Below are 20,148 nucleotides of genomic sequence, written 5' to 3' on the forward strand. Positions count from 1 at the left end.
GGCTTGCTGTGTCATCTTTCTGGGGAAGAATTCCATTGCCATGTGCAAAAATAGATGGACTTATTGAGCACTTCTAAAAAGGGTGGTATACTGCCATGTCGGGTGGTGGCTCGGGAGACGAGTGTGGGCCTTTCCACGCTAATCTGGGTCGCAGCTGTACCCAACATTTACCAGGATGCCTGCAATATTAGGAGGAAGCAGAAGAGGCTATAAGTGACCTGGGGTGCCTCCCAGGGTTCCGGCTATCTAGGACTTTGCCCAGTTTCCTTCTGCTAGTTATGACAGGACATGTTTTTTTCTAGGTGAATACTTTTGTCCTTTTTTTTTTTTTTTTAGCATCTACCCATTTTCTGTAAGGGCTACCTGAGGATTTTCACAAAGAACATTGTTCATGTATTGCTACCTATAGTTGGGTATCCTTTTAGAGTCCTCGCGTAGCTCTGAGGCAAAACGATGTTTGATTTCATCTTCCTAGATATGCATGGGGTGGGATGGGATAACAGAACACAATCTGTGGTTTGGATCCCCCTCAGTTCTTGCATGTCTGAGGAGTGCTCCAAATCAGTCAGCAGCAATGGAGAAAGCTCTGGGTGCAGGAACCTGGGCTCCATGAAGTAATGATACTTAGTGACAGAAAACACAGGCAAATCATAACACTGATTTTAAAGACAAAAGGCAACCGTTGAAGAACAGAAGAGCAGGAGGGGAAAGGAAAGGCCCTATGTATTTTCTTGGGTATCTCATATTCTTGGGAGATGTCTTTATTTTTAGCACAAGTAGAAAATGTTTAATATCCAAGCAAACTATACTTTCAAAACTGATTTTCACCACTAACTCAAAGTCACACATTTAAAAATTGATTTCATCATTTTTTTACTCATTGAAATCGTGACATATTATGGCTACAGTAGAAAAGTAAGGACACAAAAACAGCAAACTAAGGAGTAAAAACATAGGACTAAAACCTGTAATCTTGGCATTTGTTGGTAACTATAACTTTCATGTTAAATGTATACCCAGTACCAACGTTTTGATCCTAAACATGCACAGTTAGTTCTCAAACACCATATAATACTGATAAAGGGAAACAGCTGGTTTTCACTTAGGGGAACATCTTTAAATTAGGGAATATTTTTAAATTAGGAGAATATTTCTTGGGTTTTTTGTTGTTGTTTTGTTTTGTTTTTTTTTTTTTGAGATTCTTTGTTGCCTCTTTGCATCTCGAGTGATTCTCATGAATTCCGGCAGATGGACCACCAACCTCCATCTCAGCAGTTTCTATAGGCAAACGTTGCAAAATGCTGGGTACGTAATGTATTTCTAGAGAGCTGCATAGGATGAGAAGTGCGCCTTTTGTCTCCAAGGTCATAATGGCTCTGCTGACTTGAATTCCTTTCACTGGAGCTAGTGAGGACTACTCGAAAATGCCAGAGAGAATGAGAACCCCCTGCCCCATGATCCCAAATGAAAAAAGAGTGAGAACACAGAAATCCCCTTACGCATTACCCCCGGGTCTCTTTTGTGTTGTTCTTGCCAACACAGCAGCCATCCTACTATATATACCAGCTGCCACTCTTGTCCCCATCACACTGAACACTGGTCATTCGCTGTCAACCACTATGGGGAAGGTGAGCGGAGAGAGGAGCCAGCGGGCCATGTTGCTTGGGTATCTTCCCTGGAGGGGGGAGTGTGCCTTCCATCTAACTATGGGTATCATCTTGCCTTCCCTCACAGATCACCTTCTACGAGGACCGCGGCTTCCAGGGCCGCTGCTACGAGTGCAGCACCGACTGCCCCAACCTGCAGACCTACTTCAGCCGCTGCAACTCCATCCGCGTGGACAGCGGCTGCTGGATGCTCTATGAGCGCCCCAACTACCAGGGCTACCAGTACTTCCTGCGGCGCGGGGACTACCCCGACTACCAGCAGTGGATGGGCTTCAGCGACTCCATCCGCTCCTGCCGCTCCATCCCTTACGTGAGTCTTACTTCAACATGCTTGGTGAGAGAGGCTCAGTGGTCCGTGGGCACCAGCTTCTGTCTGTCAGTATGTTCCCACAGGGGTCCTCAGCAAGCATAGGACTTTTAACTCATGCTCAAAGCAAGCATAGCGAGGCCTGGCTCCCAAATCTTAAAGAAAAGATATGAACAGTATTCTATTTTTTTCCTACATAAGAGCATCCATATTATTTCAAGGCCTAAGAAATAACAATATGGCATCGAAAATAAACTTGGTTGAATACCCATCTACTCCCTTCAGCCACAGGAGAGGGACATGCTGTCACCTGTAAGGACAGAGATGAACCTAGAGGACACTACATGAAAGTAAAAGTGCCAGGTGCTGAGAGACAAATGCCACAGGATGTTACTCATTAGTGGAATCTAAAGGAGTGCCACAGATATAGAGAAGAGCAGGGCTGGGATTTCACTCAGGAGAAGAGGGCTTGCCTAGAAATCACAAGACCCTGCATTAGGTCCCCGGCACAGGAAGAAAAAAAAAAAATCAAAGAAAAAGAAATAGAGAAGAAAATGGTGCTTGTTAGAAACTGGGGCAGTTGGGCAGAGGACCAGAAGTTTGAGGAGACATTGGTCAAAGGATGCAAAATCATAATGAGAGAGGAGAGATAAGTTCAAAAGGATGGCCACACAGTAGCTGACTACAGGCAATCACCATCCACTAGACCATTAAAGGTGATAAAAGAGCCACTGCCAGGCGCTCCCGCAACAGAATGAGAACAGTGTGGAGTAATGTATATTAGTTCGCTAGACTTAGCCATTCTGCTTCAAAACACCAAGTTGTACAACAAATAGTCTGTCAAAGAACATATTAATAAAGTTGAAAAATAGAAGATTAAATTGTATACATTTAGACAGTACCTAATTTTTAAATTAAAATCATTATGTTTAATTAGTAAAGAAGATATGTCTACATAGATAATTCTTTTCTTTCCTTTCTTTGTTTTTGAAAACTCCTCAATGCTCAGTTATATTACCACTTGTCTGCTCTTCCCCCACCCCCCCCTTTTTTTTTTTTTTTTTTTTTTTGGTTTTTCAAAGTAGGGTCTCACTCTAGCCCAGGCTCTCCTAGAATTTGCTATGTAGTTTTCTCAGGCTGGCTTGAACTCACAGCAATCCTCCTACATCAGCCTTCCAAGTGCTGGGATTAAAGATGTGTACCACCACGCCCAGCTTTAGAAAATTATTTTCAATGATGAAAATAGTTAGAATGTGAACAACAGTATATGTAGGGTGTATTCTGACTATACTGGTAAGTTTCTTTTCTATTCTATATACATACATACATATATACATAAACTATACCTTGTCTAGATCCCAGGACAGTATGCTTCAGTTCATGACCTTTTATGTTTCAGGGGTTATTACCAACTTGTCTTAAAAGGGGCAGAGATAGATAAGATTTCTTAGGACATAGTCCTCGTCAAATTGCCATTTCATGTTTTTTAGTCATATGGATCCTGCCATTTTTCTTTGTGATGGCACTTCATTATTTGTATGTGAAGGAGACTCAAGAATAAAAGTCACATTTAGGGTAAAACACTTTGTTGATGTGCAAAGAGATGCACAAAAAGGAGGCATCTCTTTGGGACAAGAAGCTAAAACGGTTCCGGTGACTGGAGACAATGTTATTTGGAAACTCTGTTCGCTGCGAGCCCATCCTGTTGGTTACAACTGCTGCCTCCAGGGAAGACGCTTTCATTCTCGGCAATGGCAACGTTAGTCTCTCCCACAAGCTTTCCAGATCACTGGTCAGGTCAGCTTCGTTTCAATGCTCTTCTCAGTTTGTCAGAACAATGTCAGGCATGGGGTTAGGGGAGACACATGCTCTGCGGGATGAGCCAAGCATCACGCTCGGCGAAGGTGCGCACTGACCGCAGCAGCACCAGGCATGCGAGTCATTGCTTCTCTCCCTTGTTTGCCGTCAAAACAGACCAGCTCTCACAGGATAAGGCTGTATGAGAGAGACGACTACCGAGGCCTTGTGTCTGAGCTCACGGAAGACTGTCCCTGCATCCACGATCGCTTCCGCCTCAATGAGATCTACTCCCTGCATGTGCTGGAGGGCTGCTGGATCCTCTACGAGATGCCCAACTACCGGGGCCGGCAGTACCTGCTCAGACCGGGAGACTACAGGCGCTACCACGACTGGGGCGCCATGGATGCCAAAGTCGGCTCCCTGAGAAGGGTCATGGATTTGTACTAAGCTGGATTTTTCTTGTTCTCATTCACATAGATATTCAATAAATATATAACTTGTGTTCCTCGCACCAGCTGACTCTAGCTTATCTTTAATACGTGAATTCTGATAAGCGGGGACTTGGGCAACTTACCCAACACTGAAAGACATTTTATAGGTACTTTCTTTTGGTAAAAGAACATTGGTGATGGAATATTTGTGATGTTGTGACCTAGTCTGAAGGTGAGAGGAAAAATGAGGGTAAGGAACAATTATTGGAACCCAGTCAAAGGAGAAAATATAGAGCCCACTTGTAGCTGTAATGTCTGGGGAACAGCTGATGCTTCAGGTCTGGGTAGTCAAGAGAAGATGCATGAGTTAGGCAGAAGTAGGAAAGTGCTTGGTTTTCCCTAGCAAGAACAGTCCTCAGAGTTAAACAGCCTGGCCACTTCCCTTGCTTCCTCTACTTACCAGCAGAGCGGGTGGCTCAGCCCTGTCTCCGGCCTCCCTCAGTTCTAGCACAAGCTTCCCATCCCCTCAGCAATGCCCTCAGTTTCAGAAAAGCCCGGGTGGCTGGTTGCCCTGATTTCTAGCTTATCTCTGTCCAATTCACCTTTTGTCTTCTCCGTGTCCTAACTAGTTGAATAAAAACTACAGAATAGGGCTAGAGTTATGGCTTAGCGGTTAGGCACTGGCCCGTGAAGCTTAAGGAGCCCGGTTCGAGGCTCAACTCCCCAGGACCCACGTTAGCCAGATGCACAAGGGGGTGCATGCATCTGGAGTTTGTTTGCAGTGGCTGGAAACCCTGACGTGCCCATTCTCTCTATATATACCTGCCTCTTTCTCTCTCTGTCTGTTGCTCTCAAATAAATAAATAAAAATAACAAAAAAATTTTTAAAAGACTACAGAATAGAAAATTCCCAAGAAAATTATGATGAAAAGATAGGAAAAGATTATAAACACATTTTGTTACCTTGAAATTATTATACAAACATAAAGGCAAGAATTGGCATATTGTTGGAGTTCCCTCACATTTCACATCATAATATGGGCCTGTTTATTTTGGGCTCCACTATAAAGTTTCATCAAGATTCAATAGTACAGCATAAGAAATTAGTATTTGCAATTGTGCATTATTTATCTCTGGCATTTCTTTTCACTCTACTTGGACTGCTTTCCCAGAGTGCAAGGTCTTTTTTTTATGTTTACACAATCAAAAAATAATACTCTAACCCCCATTGACTTCTTTGAAGAAATAGATAAATTGATTCTAAGATTCATATAGAATTGCAAGGGATCCAGAATAGACCAAAAAGAAAGAAAGAAAGAAAGAAAGAAAGAAAGAAAGAAAGAAAGAAAGAAAGAAAGAAAGAAAGGAAGGAAGGAATCTTGAGAAAGGACAAAAGTAGGAGTGTTTATCTTTTCCAACTTCAAAACTTGCCTCTGGTCTGTAGAATGGCTTAGCAGTTAAGGCACTTATCTGTGAAGCCTAAGGACTCAAGTTCTATTCTCCAGATTTCACATAAGCCTGATGCATAAGATGGCACATGCATCTGGAGTTTGTTTGCAGTGGCTAGAGGCACTGGCATACCCATTCTCTCTCTCATATACACACACATACATATATATAATCTTTCTCTCCTTTTCTCCCTCAAATAAGTAAATAAAATAAAATAAACTTACCTCAAAACAATGTTGATCAAAACAATACAATGTGGCATAATGACAGACTGTGAGAAATGGAACATATTTAAGAGTTCCAGAATGAACCTTATGTTGATATTCAGCTGAGTTTTGACAAAGATAGGAAGACCATTTATGGGGAAAGAATAATCTTTTTTGTTTGTTTGTTTGTTTTGTTTTTCGAGGTAGGGTCTCACTCTAGCCCAGGCTGACCTGGAGTCTCAGGGTGGCCTCGAACTCATGACAATCCTCCCAAGTGCTGGGATTAAAGGCGTGCGCCACCATGCCTGGCTAAGAATAATCTTTTTAACAAATGGCACTGAAACAACTGGAGATCCCCACATGTATGTTGCTTTTTTCTTACTGTGAACAAAAATATCTGATCAGAACAACTTAGGAAAGGAGTTGATTTTGGACTATAGCCCCAGAGGATAGATGGAGTGCTTCGCAGCAGGGAAGGCATGGCCAGCGTGGTGCAAGCTCATGACATCATCACACGGGCAGGCAGGAAACAAAGTGAACAGCAAGTGGGACCAGGTTACAAAACATCAGGGGAAGCTCCCAGTGACCCAGGGCTTTACCCCCTAAGTGTTCCACTGCCTTCTCAAACAGTACCATTTTACTATGGACCAAGCATTCAAACACATAAGTCCATGGGGCCAGTATATATTCAAACCACAACAAAAAAGAGAAGACCACTTATGGAAAAAAAAATTTTAATAAGTAGTACTGAGACACATAGATATCCACATGCCTACAAAAAATGAAACTGGACCACTAACTTACAACAAATATAAAAGTTCATTCGAAATGGTATAGTGACATAAATATAAGAAGTCAGAGTACAAAACTTTTAGAAGACACATAAATATTTTCATGAAGCAAGAATTTCTATTTTTAAATTTTTGTTTATTTTTATTTATTTATTTGAGAACAACAGAGAGAGAGAGAGAGAGAGAGAGAGAGAGAATGGGTGCTCCAGGGCGTCCAGCCACTGCAAACGAACTCCAGACATGTGCGCCCCCTTGTGCATCTGGCTAACATGGATCCTGGTGAATCTATCCTCAAACCAGGGTCCTTAGGCTTCACAGGCAAGCGCTTAACCGCTAAGCCATCTCTCCAGCCCAAGAATTTCTTCTTTAATTAAAAAGAAGAGTCTGGCCGGCATCTGTCCCCTCATAGCAAGGAGGACAGCAGCCCCATCCTACTTTTACAGTGAGGTTTCAAAGGCAAAACCCACATTCCTTTTACAATGAGCTACCCCTTACTCTTCAGTCGTACCCCCACCCCAATTATCTTTTGCAAGAGCAAGCAAGCAAGATTTACAAAAGCAGAACTTGGGCACAGTGAGCTCCAGATAAGGGCAAGACCAAACACCAGAGGAAGCTGTGTGGAGTACCAGGCCACCTTGACCTTAGGACAAGACTAGCCTCAGATGTCTTTACTGGAATCATGCCCTCAGGCTTGTAGTTACTGTTCTGGGTTACTCTTTAATCTCTTATGGCTTCTTGAGGATGTCAGGCTGGCTGAGTGGCCTAACATGGCTCCCCTTAGGTCTGTTCACCAGACATTATTTCATTACCTACTGGTTTCAGTAACTGAGTCAAATCTTAGACTCATCAGTCATCACAGCCTCATACTCAGTCCTTATACTCAGTCCTGAGAACCATTAATTTTACTGAGGAAATTCTCTGTTGGATAATCTTGATTAGCACATTTAAAATGTAGGGGCCTATAATCAATCCTAAAAGTAACAGAATTATGGGTATGGAGATGGCAGTAATCGGAGTGGTGAGCCAGGGTGACCAAGAAAACAAATTTTCATACAAGCAAACAGGCAGCTGATTTATAGAAGCAGGATGCGGCAGTGAGCTTGTGCAGTGTATATGATTTAAAACAATTTTTTTTAATGTCTCACATTGAATTTCTCAAGCTTCTGCCGTGCGTAGACTAGTCAGCTTCCAGAATGACTTGAGCAGGGCTGTAGTCTCCTTGTCAGGGGCAAATGTCATCCAGAGCTTGAGATGAAAGGGACCATCTGGGCTCCTGGTAATCTGTTAGCTGCTATAGTCAGCTGAGGACACTGTCCTCTTACTCTGGTGTGATGAATCTATACACTTTGTCTGATGGGTATGGGCCCAATCCCCTGAGGGTATGTGGGTCCCCTTGTGTTACAAATGTTAAGCGAGCACCATCAATGGCAGGCGAATCTGGTTTACCTCTATAAATCTGAGCAAAGAGACATGTTTGCACAACCAGCACCACCCACATCAGCAAGTACAAACAGCTAGAACTCTGAATTGCTTTAACATGTCAGGATGGGAGTCTGAGATCTGCCCTTTGTGATATTCCTCCTTTAACAAGACATATCAAGGAGAGATTGGACTACTACAAATCAATAACTATCAGAAAAACATAACCAGTGAGAGCAGGTTTTGGAATTTTTTTTATTTAAAGGCAGCAGTGGCTGACTAATCAGGGACAGGTGGAGGCAGAAGGCATGACTTAATGGTAGAGTTTAGTATTGTAAGCCAGCATCAGACAGGGGAGCCTATTAGTCTGAATCTTTGTTTATATTGTAGCTATATTTTGTAGTTACATTTTCTTACTGGGTTGTTAAGACCATGCAGAATTAACTATGTGTTTTGGAGGTCTGGTGAGGAGTTCTATGATGCTCAGCATTGTCATCTGCTAGGATAAGTCAGGGTTGTGCTGACCAAGTGGCCCTTCTTCTTTTGGGAAGCCTGGAGGACTGACTTTCCTCCAATGTGACTCTCCTGTGAAGCAACAATTTCTGAAATGTGACAATAGCACAGAAGAAAAAGATAGTAATAAATTGAAATTCATTAAAATTATTATTAAAATTATTATTATTATTATTATTATTATTATTATTATTATTATTATTATTTTGAGGGTAGGATCTCACTGTAGCCTAGGCTGACCTGGAGCTCACTCTATAATGCCAGGCTGGCCTTGCGCTCATAGTGATTCTCCTACCTCAGCTTCCTGACTGCTGGGATTAAAGACAGGACCACAATGCCCAGCAAAATTCAATATTTTATGCACTAAAATACACTATCAAGAAAGTGAGGTGTTCACGGGGGGAGCTCACTGGGGGCAGAATGTTTTTTTCAGAAGACAGTAAGAACTGAGGAGACAACCACCCCTCACACATCAGCCAGGACCCAGGTGAAAGCAATTGGCAAGATGAGTGAGAGGGCTGCTTCCATGGTGAGCCTGACAACCTGCACCAGGGTGATCTAGACAGCCACTGAAGGTATCAAAACATATCAAAGCAGAAAATCAGAAGCTGCTGGGAGCTTAATGCTAAAGTAGGCTTAAACCCATCCACCATGGCTCAAGGGATTTTGTAGAGTTGGGGGTAGAAAGATTGTAAGAGTCACAAAATGGGAGGGAATGTCCAGAGGCATTGCCCCCTTACAATGAATGACTGCTGCCCTCACAATTCATAACCCACAACCCCATGGCAAATGCCAGCAATCTCTCTGAGGAGGGTCCTTAGTGGAATGGGGTCAGGGAGGAGGAAAATGATGGTACGAACATATGATGTGTTCATACAAAGTTTTTACTTAATAATAAAAAGTGAAGAAAAAAGAAAGTGAAAAGACAGCTCACAGAAGAGGGAGAAAACATTTAAAAATCACTTATTTGTTAAGGTCTTAGGATCCAGAATATATAAAGAGCTTTTCAACGGGACAACAAAAGAAAATACTTACCTACTTTAAAAAAGGGCCAAGAATTTTCTCAGAGAAGATATGTAAATATCCAGCAAACAAATTTGAAAAGCGAATTGCAACACTGTTAGTCATTAGGAAAACTCAGAACCATGGCATGAGCAGAGGCTGGACGTCATCTCCTGACCAGCACCAGGTGGACAACAGCGGCAGGAGATCATGCCAAGCACTGGCAAGGGGGAAATGGGCTATGACATTTGTAAGCCTGTCCCCAACAACACATGAACAGTGAGGACCCACTTCCCAAACTGCCATCAGCTGGGGACCAAGCGTTCAGAACACATGAATTTGTGAGGAACACCTAATCCAAAACACCTCAGTTAGCATGTCTGTGAGAGATCACATTGATGTTTTAGGTTACCTTTTTGTTGCTGGAACAAAACATCCGACCAGAAGCAGCTGATGGGAGGAAAGGGTTTGTTTTGGCTCATGGTCTAGAGAGAGGAAGCTTCATAATGGCAAGGGAAAGCATGGCATGAGCAGAGGCTGGACATCACCTCTGCCACAGCAGATGGAAAAGAGCAGCAGAGAGTGAGTCAATCTCTGGCAAGTGAGAGCCAGCCATCATGCCTGCCCCAACAATATATCTCCTCTGGGCAAGGATCTGCCTACCAAATTGTTATCAGCTGGGGATCAAGCATTCAGAACACATGAATTTATAGAGGGCATTTAATTCAAACCATCAACCTGATTAGTTTAACTAAGATGGGAAGACCCTCGACATTATTCTGTGGTCTAGGGACCTGGACTATTTATGTACAAAGAAGAGAGTTGGCTGAGCAACAGTCTCCACCACTTTCTGCCTCCTTACTATGTTAAGTGCGTCAGCAGCTGCCTCAGTCTCCTGTCATATTGCCTTGGTCACCATAATGGACTGTAACCTGGAACTATAAGTTGAAATGAACCCCTCTTTCCTTAAACTGACTTTTGTCAGGTAGTCTGTCCCTGCAGTGAGAAGTGGCTATGATAATATTTTAACCCTCTCCAACCAGAAAATAACAAGTTGATAGAGCTGTGAGAAAATCAGAACCTTCATAAATACTATAGTGGTGGAAATGTTATAGCACTGCAGTCTTTGGAGAAAAGGTAACTGTTATCTTATGTCCTACCAATTCCACTTCTGAGTATATGATAAAAGGAATTTAAATATTGAAATAAAAACTTATATACATAAATCTTATTCTTTTTGCGGGGCGGGGGGAGGTTTGAGGTAGGGTCTCACTCTAGCCCAGGCTGACCTGGAATTCACTATGTAGTCTCATGGTGGCGTTGAACTCACAGTGATCCTCCTACCTCTGCCTCCCAAGTGCTGGAACTAAAGGTGTGCACCACCATGCCCAGTTTTACATAAATCTTAATAACAGCACTCTTCATGACTGCCAAAAAGTTGAAGGCAACCCAAATGTCAACGGGTTATTATTAGATATATAAAATGTGATGTGTCAATAAAATTGATTGGTATTTGGCCATTAGATAAAACGAAGTGAAATATGCCATGACATGGATAAACACTGAAAAAAAATTATGTCAGTAAAGAAGCCAGTCACATTGGTCACATACTATGTGGTTCCATCTATGTGAAATACCCAGGGGCAGACAAAGGTCTAGATGTTAGATAGATTCGTGGTTGCTCAGGGCTGAGGGGATGGGATAAATCACACAATGATTGCTACAGTACAGTACAGGTTCTCTCATAAGAATATTCTAAATGTTGGTGGTGATTACAGATACGTGTGACTACACTAAAAATACTGAATGGTATGTGAAAGTGGGTGAAGAATATGACATGGTAAAAGCTGTGTTTAAAAATGTCCTACAGTCACTTGAACCAGGAAGACTCTTTGTACATAATATTCCTTCATATTGAAGGAACCTATGGGACAAATTATAAATGAGAAGCACTCATATCAGAAACCTGTGACTCTGACCAATATCAGACTGTACAGACTGTGGTGATTTCAATCAGGTGACCCCGTGTGCTTTGAATGCTTGGTCCTGAGCTCAGGCCAACGTGGGAGGAGGAGCCTTGCTGGAGGAGGAGTTTCACTGGGGGTGAACCTTGGGGTTCATTAGCCCCTAACTTGCTAGTATTAGTTTGGCTCACTCTCTTACTGCTATGATCTAACTGCTGTGGCAGAGGTGATATCAGGCCTCTGCTCATGCTGTACTTTCCCCTACCAGCATGAAGCTTCACCTTGAGACTGTAAGGCAAATTAAACCCTTTCCTCTCATCAGCTTCTTTTGGTAGAGTGTTTTGTCCCAGAAACCCACGGGTAACTACAACACAGACAATCTGTGTTTGCGCTGGTAGCTTAGCTAAATCCTTGCATTGTCCTGTAGCTGGGCGACTGTCATGTGAGTTGTTTTTTTTTTTTTAACAGAAAAGGAAAAGTTAGATGGTATGTTTCAGTGAAAATTATTTTGTTCATTTGGAAGTTTTACTTTTCTTTTTCTTTTTTTTTTTTTGGTCTGGATGAAGTACACCAGGAACTGTGTTGGCAGGGGAGCATGATGAGCCCTGTCCTTCCCGCTCAGACAGTAAAGCTATCTTAGGTTTTAGACTGAGGTGGTTCAGGGCTGAATTTGGAGTCCATGATGGTCTGGCATGACCATCTTGTTGCTGTGTGACCTTGAGCAAGTTATTTGTCCCCACTAGCTTCAGTTTCACACTTCCATAGTCTCAGAAGGAATAAATGGAATACCTCACGTAAATGCTTGCCTGCAGCAGAGGCTCAATAAACATGAATCTTTGGCCCATTAGTTTTTCTATAGTTAAGCTCTTTTTTTTTATTTTATTTTTTAAATTTTTATTTATTTATTTGAGAGCGATAGACACAGAGAGAAAGACAGAGAGAGGGAGAGAGAGAGAATGGGCGCACCAGGGCTTCCAGCCTCTGCAAACGAACTCCAGATGCGTGCGCCCCCTTGTGCATCTGGCTAACGTGGGACCTGGGGAACTGAGCCTTGAGCCGGTGTCCTTAGGCTTCACAGGCAAGCGCTTAACCGCTAAGCCATCTCTCCAGCCCTATAGTTAAGCTCTTTACGTGCATGTGCTATCTTCACAGATATGACAAGGAAAAGAGCAGAACAAATGAGTTATTTTCTAAAAAAAAAATTCTCTAATTCTAGTAAAGATGAATGGCCTCTTTCTTTTAAAGCTGGGATCTCACTATGTTACCTCAAACTTATGATGTTCCTATCTTCCTGCCTCTGTCTCTCAAATACCTAGGAATATAGGCATGTACCGCCACAACTGGCTCCCCATGTTCTTTTGACCATTACTTATACCTGCTACCCTAAAAAGCTACACACCGGTGGGTAAATCAAGTGTTGTAGTTACCTTCTCATACCTGGGATAAAATACCCGACCAAAAGCAGCTGATGAGAGGAAGTTTTTCACTCTGGCTTAGTCTCAGGATTTGGAAACTTCCTGATGGCAAGGGAAAGCCCTGTGGGAGCCGTGGTTAACTTTACCTCTGCCATAGCGGGTGACAGCAGCAAGACAGTGAGCCAAGTTCTGGCAAGGAGGAGGTGGCTCGATACCCCAAAGCCCATCCCCAACAATACACCTCCTCCAGGAAGGCTCCACCTCCCAAATTACCATCAGCTGGGGATCAAGCACCAAAAACGCATGAGCCTATGGAAGACATCTGATTCAAATTCCACTCCTATGGTCCCCATAGTTTTTTTTTGTCAATCCTAACACTCTTCAAAAGTCCAAAGTCCAAGGTCTCATCTGAGGTTCAAGATAGTCTCTCAAATGTAAGTCTATAAAATTAAACCACAAATTGTATATATATATAAAATATATATATTATATATATATACATATATGTATATATATGTATATCATACATATATCATGATATATGTATATCATACATATATCATGATATATGTATATCATGGCAGAGAATAAATAGTCACACTGCAAAAGATGGCATAGAAAGAAAAGATTGAATCAGGGAAAAAGCAAAATCAAGCAGGGTAGGACTGGAGGGATGGCTTAGCAGCTAAGGCACTTAGAGGTCTAAGCGCGCAGGTTGGATTGCCCAGTACCCACATAAGCCAGATGCACAAGGTGGCACATGAGTCTGGAGTTCGTTTGCAGTAGATAGAGGCCATGGCATGCCCATTCTCTCCCTTTCTGACTCTTTCTCTCTCTCTAATAAATAAATAAAATAAAATATTTTAAAAAATATAAGACAAGCAGGTAAATACCAAATCTGCAGTCCCATGTCCAGCTGTGACACCACATCTATGGGATTCCAATTCCAGCTTCTTATACCTCAGTTAACAATCCGTCCTGAGCTGGCGGCTCTCCTTGGCAGCCATCTCCTACCAATGGTATCTCCAACATTCTGGCGTTTCCACAGAAATCCATATTTCATGCCATTGCTCTAGCAGGCCTCTCCACACAGGGACACCAACAACCTTGTCCTACATCACCCATTAATCTTTAAAATACCTCATTGCAAATCCAATGATCCTCTTCCCTGCACTTGTTATACTTCAATAATACCATGTAGACTACCAAATTTGTTAATCTAGGGTGAAATAAAGCCAACTTTGAAGAGCAGTAAAAACAACTTTAGCAATCTTCCCAGTGCAGAATGGCTAGACCAATCTCAAACAATTGCAAGTGAACTGGGAAGCTGTCTCTTGCCCAAAACTTTCATTTCTTTCTGCGCAATATACTTCTGCTTTATGTTCCAACACTACTTTTATTGATTTATCATTTTGGTAATCTTTTAATTTTTTCACCACTACTTTTACATTTAGCTTTGCTTGAGTTCTCAGAACACAGGAGAACATCCAGCCTCTCACACAAACTGCCTCAAGCTCAGTCCAAACAAGGCTCTTCTTCCCCTCATAAGCCAAGCCTCCATAATCCATAGTTCTTTCTGCATTTAGGTCTTTCAATTCTCACCAGAATGGTTTACCAACCTATACTTAGAGCACTTCAAGGTGTTTCTTTTTTTTTTTTTTGTAATTATTTTATTTATCCATTTTGAGAGAGAAACAGAGAGGCAGATAGAGAGAATGGGCATGCCAGGGCATCCAGCCACTTCAAACGAACTCCAGATGCATGTACACCCTTGTGAATCTGGCCTATGTGGGTACTGGGGAATCAAACTTGGGTTCTTAGGCTTCATAGTGTCTTAACTACTGAGCCATATCTCCAGACCTCAAGGCTTTTTTTTTTTTTTTTCGAGGTAGGGTCTAACTCTAGCCCAGGCTGACCTGGAATTCAAATTCACTATGGAGTCTCAGGGTAGCCTCTAACTCATGGAAATCCTCCTACCTCTGCCTTCTGAGTGCTGGGATTCAAGGCTTTACTTAATCCAGTGTTTCAAAGTCCTTCTATATTCCTCCTGAAAATCAGTTCCAAAAGGTCAAAAGCTATACAGTTAGATGTCTAGCAGCAACAATCCCACTTCTGGTATCAATTTTATGTTGTAGTTATCTTCTCATTGCTGAGAAAGCACCCTTTCAAAAGCAGCAGATAGGAGGAAGATTTTATTTGGCTTGAAGGGAAGCTTCATGATGGCAGGGAAAAGCATGGCATAAGCTGAGGCTGGATGTCACTTCTGCCACAGTAGGTAGAAAACAGCAGCAAGAGAATGAGCTAAACTCTAGCAAGAGGAGCTAGGTATAATGCCCCCTCAAAGCCCACTTTCAGCAACACACCTCCTCCAGCAAGGCACCACTTCCCAAATTGCTGTCAGCTGGGGACCAAGCACTCAAAGTACATGAAATTTCAGATGATTCAAACTACAACACCAAGAATTACAATGTCCTTCATAGTTGCTTATGTGCTGAACTTTTACAGAAAAGCTAAAGAAATCCATTAATCAGTCCACTAGAATTTCATGGAACTCCTGGGAGCTAAGGTTGTGGGAATTTTTTAAGTATGACATTGGACTGACTATGAGAAGTATATAATTTAGAGAAGATGTAAGATCTGCACATCTGAAGAGATAACATCTAAAACAAACCACTGGTGTTGGAGGAGGCAATTATCCTATGCCTTGGGTACAGACAAACTTGAGGCCAATGACTGGTTCCTCTGCTCACTAGTTATGTCTACCTTTCTATGTCATAAACAGGCATGTAGACACTATGATATCAAAACCCAGAAGCATATATTATCAAATGAATGTATCAAGGATACTAATGTTATTAACCTTATATTTATTAAAATATTGACAAAGTAGACTTGGGAGATATCTAAGTGGTATGGTGGTTTGATTCAGGTGTCCCCAATAAACTTAGGTGTTCCAAATGCTAGGTCCCCAACTGATGGAGATTTGGGAATTAACATCTCCTGTAGGCAGTGTATTACTGGGGGCAAACTTATAGGTATTATAGCCACTGTCCCCTTGCCAGTGTTTGGCACACTTTCCTGTTCCTATTGTCTACCTTATGTTGGCCAGGGGAGTGATGTTCACCCTCTGCTCATGCCTTCATTTCCCCCTGCCATTGTGGAGCTTCCCCTCAAGTCTGTAAACCAAAATCCCCCCCCCTCCTTTTTTTCCAAAAAGCTGCTCTTGGTTGGGTTATTTCTGCCAGCAATGCAAACCTGACTGCAACAGTAAAGTTGGTACCAAGAGTGGCATTGCTGCTAGACACCTGACTGTGTGGCTTTTGCCTTTTGGAGCCAATGTTCAACAGAAATGTGAAAGGATTTGAAACCTTGGTCTAAGAGACACCTTGTAGTGCTGTAAGTACAGCTTGATGGACTGTTCTATTCTGGTCAGAGTTGAAAGACCTAAATGCAGTGAGAACTAAGGACTGTGAGATATGACTTATGAGGATCAGAAAGAGCTTTGCCTAGACTGAGCTAGAAGCAGTTTGTATGAAAGGCTTGCTGTCATGCCCATGTCCCGAGAACTTGTGCAGGGTTGCTTTGCATAGAAATGGACTGGTGTGAGCAGAGGGATATGGCACAGAAAGAAATCTTTAGGCTGAAACTGCTGCCTGTTCACCTGCAATTGAGAGATTACAGCCTTTGAGATTGGACTAGCTGACCTGCACTGGGGCAAAAGGAAGAATGTAGACTTTTTTGAAGGGGCTGACTGCTCAAGGAGTGTCCTGTTCTTCAAAGTCAGCTTTATTCTGCCCTGGATTAACAAATTGGCATCCTACCTGGTATTGTGGCATATAAGAAATGCAGGAAAGTGAAGGTCATTGAATTTGCAACATGGTCCTGTATTTTTGAAACAGCCATGGGTAGTATGTAGCAGGTTTGCTGGATGCCTGCATAAAGACCCAATGGAGCTGTGAGGATGAATCATGGGTTACAGTGGAGACCCAGTGGAGTTGCCAGGACCACAACATGGCTGCTAAGGAAAGCTGCTGGCCCTATATGAAGTTTTCCAGGACTGTGAGTATCTAAGCTGGAGGGGTAGAATTGGAACTCCAGAGGCTTATTGATGGTAGAATTATCAGACTTGGAGACTTGTCACTGGCTGGAGTTGCTGGACTTGGAGCTATAGAGTTTGATGTTTTCCCTGTTTAAATCTTGTATCACTTGAGTATTTCTTTGCTATGCCCAAAGCCATCTTTTGCAGTATGAAGTTTATTCTGGGCCATTATGGCATTGGAGGGGGATTTTTTTTTAATTATGGCTCAGTTAAAAGATCTTGGACTATGTAATGTTTGAACATCATTGGAATTGATAAAAACTATGGGGACTTTTAAAGTTGGATGAATGCATTGCATTTTACATCATATATTGTTATCAGTTTATGGGGACCAGGGGCAGAATGTGGTAGTTTTATTCTCCCATAAACTTAGGTGTTCTGAATGCTAGGTTCCCAGCTAATGGAGATTTGGGAATCAATGCCTCCAGGTGGCAGCTCCCCCTCGCTAGTGTTTGGGCATGCTCTCCTGTTCCTGTTGTCGGCCAGCGGGTAATTCCACCCTCTCCTCATGCCATCATTTTCCCTGCCATCATGGAGCTTCCCCCTTGATACTGTAAGCCAAAATAAACCTCTTTTTGTCCCACAAGCTGTTCTTGGTTGGGTGATTTCTACCAGCAATGTGAACCTGACTGCAATAGTTGGTAAAGTGATTGTCTTAAAAGCATGGAGACCTGAGTTTGATGCCCAGAATCCACATTAAAAAGAAACAAAACAGGAATGATTGTGCACGTTTATAATCCTAACCCTGGGGAGGCAGAGATAGGCAGATCACTGCAGCTCACTAACCAGTCTGACATAATTGGTGAGTTCCTCCAGACCAATGAAAGACATCATTTTAAAAAAGGTTCATGATGCTTAAGGAATGTCACTTAAGGTTGTTCTCTGGCTTCCACACACATGTGCACAACATACACACGCATGTGCTCCAATACACACAAACACACACACACACACACACACACACACACAAACATATCAGCAAAGACTCTCCCTTTAACCCAAACTTGTATCTATTTCCTCTGAGTTTATTTTTAGGACTCTTTCTCTGTCTTTGTAACACCAAGTTTGGGCAAGAACCCTGCTCAGTCATTTTACTGAATATCTACCACCTTTGGTATTACCTTCAGCAATAATCTTATCAAATCAGTTTAGCCAGAAATCCCTTATCCTTGATGTTTCCTTTTAGTAAATTTCCATCTATTGACTATCCATCCTTATTCTTTGATTTAAATCCCCACGTGCCCATTTTAGAGTTGGAGCTCAGTTCAAATTCCCCTCCCTTCTGAAATACCACAGTGATTCCAGTACCTATTTTTTATATAACTTCATCTGGACAAAATCTGCCTTGCCACCCTTGAAAAATATTTTGAGCAATTCCTTCTTTCATAATGATACAAATTTTGTCATTGGCATCACTTTACAATTTGGCAAGTACTTTTTACTTCATTATGTCATTTGGTGTTCTTTATCATGCTTGAAATATAAATGGGGTAACTTGGGCTTGGGAAGTTAAGTGACTTTCCAAGTATTACAGGACCAACAATGGAAATTGGAGAAGTACGGTGGATGTGTGCAATCATGGCTTCTTTAACATCTCCACATACAGCAACTATTCAGCAAGTTCACAGTGTTGATAGTACTGTGATAGAAAAAAAAAAAAAGTGTGGGAGTAAGGGAGAGTCTTGGGGGAAATGTTGGAAGAGCAAAGCCATGGGACTTGTAGGTAGTTGTTCGTAGGCAGTGTTATTTACAAGTGCTGGCTTCTCCAATCCAGTAATTAAGAAGCAGACAGCTGAGACAGGAAAGAGCCAGGGAATATAGACACCCAAGTACCCTCCCTCAGTGACCCTGTTACATCCCATTTTCTAATGGTTCCAAAAACTACCAAAACAACACCACCAGGGTCCAAGTTCTCAGAGCATGTGGGAGAGATGTCACATTTGAACCATAAATTTATAGAGTGATGTTAGAACCATGGTATCTGCTGGGCACTGAGTTCTGTTTGAAGGACCTCTATCTGTTATAAATTTCCCTTTTTATATCTTTAAAAAATTTTTTTAAAATTTATTAATGACAGAGAAAGATGGAGAAAAGAGGGGAGAATGGGGGTGCCAGGGCCTCTAGCCACTGCAAAAGAATTCCAGATGCATGTACCACCATATGTATATAGCTTACGTGGGATCTGGGGAATTGAATCTGGATCCTTAGGCTTCACAAGCAAATGCATTAACTGCTAAGCCATCTTTCCAGCTCTAAGTTTCACTTTTTATTAGGGTAGTGTGAGTCAGCAGGTGTTCAAGAGCTTAGATCAGGGACTGTTGCAGTCCGGTTCGCATTGCTATTAGAAATCACCCAACCAAGAGCAGCTTCTGGGGAAAAGAGATTTATTTTGGCTTACAGGCTCGAGGGGAAGCTCCACGATGGCAGGGGAAAATGATGGCATGAGCAGAGGGTGGACATCACCCCCTGGCCAACATAAGGTGGACTACAGCAACAGGAAGGTGTGCCAAACACTGGCATGGGGAAACTGGCTATAAAGCCCTTAAGCCCGCTCCCAACAATACATTTCCTCCAGGAGGCATTAATTCCCAAATATCCATCAGCTGGGAACCTAGCAGTCAGAACACCTAAGTTTATGGGGGACACCTGAATCAAACCACCACAGGGACTATCAGCTATTTCAGGAATTACTTGGGAATCTCCTGCACCTGAGAAGCTTGGAGTAGCTGGGATAGTTAGGTCTCATATGATGTTAGTGTCCTTGCCCTTGCTAGGGGAGGAAACCTTCAGTTCCATGGGATATAGAGAGGAAGTAACTATCTCATTGTTCAGACCATCATGACAACCCAAGGTCATTCAGAAAATCCTACTTCTTGATTCATAATGGTCATTCGTGTGCCAGGCCAAAGGCAGGCTCTCTGACATGGTGATCTTAACATTAAACAAATACAAGGTTCAGTTAGGCTTTTCCAGTTGCAAAAGAGTCTGTAATGCCATAATAACTATAGCATACACAAATTTCTTTCATGTCTTCCTCCCAGACCCCATGAAAGTGTTCCAAGCAGTAACCAGCTGCTGTTGAGTT

The 20,148-nt window shown here is 42.3% G+C and overlaps 1 protein-coding gene across 1 annotated transcript; it reads left to right on the top strand.

The window, feature by feature from the left end:
* Positions 1–1,619: 1,619 nt before the first annotated feature.
* Positions 1,620–4,221, top strand: LOC101605587 (gamma-crystallin A). Its single transcript, XM_004653531.2, has 3 exons — positions 1,620–1,628; positions 1,735–1,977; positions 3,949–4,221. Exons 1-3 carry the CDS (start codon positions 1,620–1,622, stop codon positions 4,219–4,221), a joined length of 525 nt encoding a protein of 174 aa, XP_004653588.1.
* Positions 4,222–20,148: the final 15,927 nt, after the last annotated feature.

This window comes from Jaculus jaculus, chromosome 4 (genome assembly GCF_020740685.1).
Source record: "Jaculus jaculus isolate mJacJac1 chromosome 4, mJacJac1.mat.Y.cur, whole genome shotgun sequence".
Taxonomy (NCBI): domain Eukaryota; kingdom Metazoa; phylum Chordata; class Mammalia; order Rodentia; family Dipodidae; genus Jaculus; species Jaculus jaculus.